This window comes from Carlito syrichta, unplaced genomic scaffold (genome assembly GCF_000164805.1).
Source record: "Carlito syrichta isolate Samal-C Ts95f unplaced genomic scaffold, Tarsius_syrichta-2.0.1 Scaffold302944, whole genome shotgun sequence".
NCBI lineage: Eukaryota > Metazoa > Chordata > Mammalia > Primates > Tarsiidae > Carlito > Carlito syrichta.
The window spans coordinates 182086-187942 of NW_007247040.1; the positions used below are offsets into that span (position 1 = coordinate 182086).

Consider the following 5857-nt stretch of genomic DNA (forward strand, 5'->3'; position numbering starts at 1 on the left):
GGGCGGGGCGCCGGGTGCTGCTCCCGCGAAAGCCGGGCTTATCCAGAGGCCACAGGAGCCCCCACGCGGGGAGCAGAGCCGGAGGGGTGGCCCCAAGACGTTTCTTCAGACCAAAGAAACGCCATCGGGTGTGAGTTTCAGAGGATGGGGAGCCGTCTCTTCTGCTTCTCGTATCCCGGAGGCTGCCCCACAGCAGAAATGCAACAAATGTTTGGCAGAGCAAACGTTGCGGCGCGTTTGGAAACAGACAAACAAAAACAGCCATACGGTCATCGTCGCCATCAGTTTTCCAAGCGTTCAGCGTTATTCGAATGCATGTTTTATTCAGATGACTGTAATTACGCCATATGCACAATTCTTTGTGGCATAATTATTCTATCTGCTTTCGTCGGTGTTTTGTACGGTTTCCATTTTTCTCCTTTGTAGTGGACACATAATATCCGTCTAGATACATCTTATTCATTAGATAGATTGCTTCCAGGTTTTTAGTTTGATGGATAACTCTTTGAGAAATATTTTGTGCACAGTGCTGTTCCTATATTTTTATCTTTTTATTATTATTTTTTTTTTTTTGAGACAGGATCTTGCCCTGTCATCTAGACCTGGAGTGCAGTAGTGCAATCATAGCTAACCACACCCTCGAACTCCTGGGCTCAAGTGATTCTCCTGCCTCAGCCTCTCAAGTAGTTAGAAATACAGGTGTGCACCACCATGCCTGTCTTTTTTAATTGTGATTTTTAATTTCTTTTTAGAGATGGAGGTCTCACTATGTTGCCCCGGCTGGTCTTGAACTCCTGGCCTCGAGCGGCCCTCCTGCCTGGGCTTCCCAAAGTCCAGGAATTACAGGTGTGAGCCACCGCCCCTGTCCAGATTTTTATTTTGTTAGGATAGATGAACAAGTGTGGGTTAATATTCCCTAGTTCAAAGGGTCTGGATATTTTCATGACTCTTGATACATTACCAAATTGCTTTTTAAAGCATGTGTATGAATTTAAAATGCCACCAGCAAGTATAAAAATTGCTGGTTTTGGCTGCAGCCTTGCCAACATTGATTGTTATTTTTTTTAATTTTTTACTTGTTCAGCATATTGAAAAAGGAGTTGCCAGACGCAATGGCTCAGACCTATAATCCCACCAGTTTGGGAGGCCAAGGTGAGAGGATTGCCTGAGTCCACAGGTTTAAGACCAGCCTGGGCAACTTGGCGAGACTCAGCTCTACAGTAAATCCGAAAATTAGCTGGGCATGGTGGCACATGCCTGTAATTCCAGCTACTTGGAAGGCTGAGGTGGAAAGATCACCTGAGCCCAGCAGGTTGAGGCTGTGGTGGCTGGGAGTGTACCACTGCTCTCCAGCCTGGGGCGACAGAGTGAGACACTGACTCAAAGAAAAAGGAGTCTTTGTTGCTTCACCTTCATGTCTTTGAGTACCAGATATTTAATATTTCCCACTTGGGTCCAAGTTCCTCAGCCTCTCCTTGGACTGTGCATTTGCTGCCCGCACAATTTCATGGTCGACACAGGGGACACGATGACTTACTTCTAGTGGAATGGTGCCCCAGAAGTCAGAGGCATCACTTCTGCTTGCTTCAGGTTGACTGGAGGAAGTGCCTCTTCGTGCCTCGGTGTGTTCAGCTTGGAGATGGGAATGGAGTTTACAACAGTAAGACAGCCAGAGTTTCCTGGAGGGACTCCTGTTGGTGTTAAGGAAAGCAGCCCAGGTTGCTCAAGTGCTCATGAGGCACATCTCTGAATAGGTCGTGGCCGAGAAAGTGTTTTGTCACGGTCTAACGTGAAATCTCCCTGCTCTTGGGCAGCTTGCTGAAGGAGGCCGAGTTCCATGCCGAGCAGCGGGAGCATGAGCTGAGTCGGCGGCGGCAGCTGGGCCTCTCCTCTTCCCACCATTCCCTGGACAACACCGACTTCGACAACAAGGACGACGACAAGCACGACCAGAGGCTGCTCAGTCAATTTGGAATATGGTTCTTAGTAAGAAAAAGAAGTTAACTGTTTTCCACTTTCTTCTCCTTTCACACTTGCACGGAGGAGGAGTATCTCCTGATCTTTTGAAAGCCACAAGTAGTAAGCGGTGAAAAGTTAACTTTAGTGATGAGACTGTGTCCTCCGGGCCTGTAACTCTCAGCCATGGGCTACGCGGTAGACTGGTTGAGGAAAGTTTTGAAAAAATAACAAGGCCCACCTCCCACCCCAGAAGACGGAAACTTTTTTTCAAGCCCCTGGCTCTTCATTTTAATGAACAGATAGGTGTTACAGCCTACAGTACAAGGCCTAGATTAAAATGCACTTTTTGGATAGGAAACAAATAAAGTTGACAGTGGATTAGCAAGTTTTTAAAAACTGAATCCAAATACTGGATTCAATACAATTCACAGATAATTCACATCCCATTGTCTCTACGGATGGAAGTCTTCTTTCTTTCTTTGATGAAATTTTTCTTGAGAGTTCAGTCTCTGGGGAGCTTTTTGAATCTTTATGGCAAGTTTGTGTGCACCAGAGAGGTTATGGCCAAAGTAATGCCACTGACTGGGCTGCAACATTTAGTCAGTAGAGAGCAGATGTACAGATCTAAATCCCAAGCAAGCTGAATTTACCAGTTCTGCAGAAAAGCAGGCTTTTGTCTCGTCCACTGGAGATATAGATTCAGTCTCCATAGTAATGTATCTCTATTATGCTTGCATATAGTTTCCTGAAAAGGTCTTTACTAAATTGGTATTTAATTGTTGATTTCACATGACTTGCTTCCTAGAAGATATTATCTAATGACACAGTGGCTACTAGTGTGAACTCGTTGAAGGCAAGGACAGCGTTTTATTTAGTTTTTGTCTTCCCAGATTCTGCTACAGTTCTCAATTAAAAAATTATTTCAGGGTAAACTAACGAATGATGTTTTAAAAAGTCTATTTGTAATGGTGAATTGGGGGGCTCCAAGGTGCAGAACTATTAGTGACACAAAATTCTTGCCTAAATAGGATCATTTTAGAACATAAATGCAGACAGATTATTTTTCACTGAAGATATTGACGAAGTATTACTTCATAAACCCAGCTTTTAAAAATCATTTATCTAGTACGGATTGTGTAATAGATTTTTTTTGTAGAATATGCTCATGGGAAGGTGAAATCTGCAATCCATCTGTTACTATAGAGAGGAACACAGCTTGTAAACAAGTGATCATCATTTCTAAAACTGCCTGTTTCTAATAGGTTATCTAGCGCATCTTTTTTTGTGCCTTCTAACATACATGTAATAATTTTGTGATGAGGGATGGATCTGAACAAGGATCTACTCTACCTCTTTCTAGGTGAGCCTCTGCACACCCAGTGAGAACACGCCTACCGAAAGCTTGGCCCGGCTGGTGGCCATGGTGTTTCAGTGGTTTCACTCCACAGCATATATGATGGATGATGAAGTTGGAAGTTTGGTGGAAAAGCTGAAGCCTCAGTTTGTCACCAAATGGCTGAAGACAGTGTGCGATGTTCGCTTTGATGTCATGGTCATGTGCCTTCTTCCCAAACCCATGGAATTTGCCAGGGTAAGTGGAGGCCTGAGGCATGGCCCTTGGAGAAGATGACTCAGGAAGAAGTGCTACCCTGGCCACGAGAGTGTCCACAGTGTCTGTAGAAGAGAAACATTCCTTCTTATTTTAGTCAATATGGCTGGATGAAGTTAGTGCAGGAGCTGCCTTTTGGGTGACGTGCTGCTTCGATGTTGGTTTGGGATGGGGAAGAATGACAAGATGAATGTGTGTGGCATCGTTCGGAATTTCAGGGAATATTCTTTCTTGGCATTCCTGGGTCTTTGGGGGGGGGTCTTGCTGTATTGCTCTGGTGGACCTGACCTTGAACTCCTGGGCTCAAGTGATGCTCCTGCTTCAGCCTCTCGAATGGCTGGAAACTGAATATTTTTGTTAAGGAATACACAGCAACAGAAAACGCCTTTCCAGGTGGTTACTAGAGCTCGGTTATTTTCTGGTTTACAATCTGTGGAAAGTCTGCCATTCAACTAGGGGAAATGTCCTTTTTCCCCCCACATATATTAAGTCCCTGCTTGTTATTTGAAATGCCAAAATGATTCAGGGACTACCAAAATGCATTTATTCCTCTAACTTAGAGGACAGATTTCTCTGTGCTCATCCTCTTCTTGTCCCAATGGGCTACAGCTAAGAAAACTTCATTTTCTTGAATGCAGTGTAATTTGTGCCTAACCTAGAAAGGTGGGTGTCAGAAATCAGGTTTTAGCAGCAATACATGAAATTTTTTTTTTTTGCAAAGTATTTTCTTTTGTTCTCTTTGACTCGGAGTCTCATTTTGTTGTCCAGGCTGGAGTGCAGGGGCATGGGCAGGGCTCATTAGGCTCAGATGATCCTGCCACCTCAGCCTCCTGAGTAGCTGGGACTACAGGTGTACACCACCACACCCAGCTAATCTTATTTATTTTTTTTGTAGAAGTGAGGCCTCGCTATGTTGCCCAGGCTGGTTTCGAACTCTTGGGCTCAAGCAGTCCTCCTGCCTCAACCTCCCACTTCATCCTCCCATAGTGCTGGGATTATAGGCATAAACCACCATGCCTGGCCTCAAGGTATTTTCTTTCTTTTGTTTTTTTGAGTTGGCGTCTCACTCTGTCGCCCAGACTGGAGTGCAGTGGCCGCTCCCGGCCACCGCAGCCTCAACTGCTGGGCTCCGGTGATTCTTCAGCCTCAGCCTTCCGAGTAGCCGGAATTACAGGCTGGAATTATTGTAGAGATGAGATCTCGCCAAGTTGCCCAGGTGGGTCTCGAACCCGCGGGCTCAGGCAGTCTAGTCACCTCAGCCTCCCAAGGCGCGGGATTACAGGCTGAGCCACCGAGCCCGGCTGGTATTTTCTAAGTTTTATTTTGTTTGTGATTTTTAATTTTTTTCAAGGAGATCTTAAGGCGGTTTTCAGTATAAAACTGTGCTAAGATGGGACATTTAAGGATAAAACAGAATGGATTATCGAAAGGATTCGCTCTTATTGGATTTCCAGGACTCAGAGCCACCAATACATTTATCAAGATATGCTTATTTCTTCCTTGGTGCCATCTGCTGACTCACTTATAAAATTGAACTTTTATATCATAGAAGTTCCCATTTCCTGGCATTCTTTGTATTGATATGTTTTCTATTATTATTTCTCTTGGATGAGTAAAGGATTGGTATGACCAGATTCCAGAAGATGAGAAGAAATAATTGTGTTGGGAGAAAAATTTTTCTCTTCCAGGTTCGGTCCATTGTTTGAAGGCCTGCGAATGCACTGAAGAAGACAAAGTTTATTTATGAATTCATGTGGGAGAGCTCAGTGATAAGTCACTTCCTACATAGCCAGAGGGAAAAAAAAGATTTATGTACCAAACTTTAAAAAAAATTTTTTTTGAGGGCTTCAGTGAGGAGGTATGGAAGGTTCTGCCGAGCTTCGTCATGCCATTGGACCTGGGTGTGAACTGGACTATCTCCACAGCAGCTGGATACACAGGAGATTCCTTTTGAGGAGTTAAGGGAGGTGTATTTTCTGGAGGTTTTGTTTTAGTCAGACAATGAAAGTTTTGCATCTTACTCAATGTAAATCTTTCCACTTTAATATAATTTTTATACCAACTCTGGGGTTTGAGTGGTTAACAATATTCCCCTTGTCTGACACTTTCCTTGAAGTTCCACACATGAAAAAAGAAGATAATGCCGGACTCGGTGGCTCAGCCTGTAATCCCGCGCTTGGGGAGGCTGAGGTGAGTGGATTGCCTGAGCCTGCGGGTTCGAGATCTGCCTGGGCAACTTGGCGAGACCTCATCTCTACAATAAATCAAAAAATTAGCCAGGCGTGGTAG

The 5857-nt window shown here is 44.4% G+C and overlaps 1 protein-coding gene across 1 annotated transcript in view; it reads left to right on the top strand.

Moving 5' to 3' along the window:
- UNC79 (unc-79 homolog, NALCN channel complex subunit) overlaps positions 1 to 5857 on the top strand; it is a gene marked incomplete at its 3' end in the record, with an annotated part of 165707 nt that overhangs the window by 63221 nt on the left and 96629 nt on the right. The window contains exons 12-13 of the mRNA XM_021711940.1: positions 1815 to 1986; positions 3320 to 3550. Of these exons, the coding sequence (XP_021567615.1) occupies positions 1815 to 1986; positions 3320 to 3550 (403 nt within the window). The remainder of the gene's footprint in view (positions 1 to 1814; positions 1987 to 3319; positions 3551 to 5857) is intronic.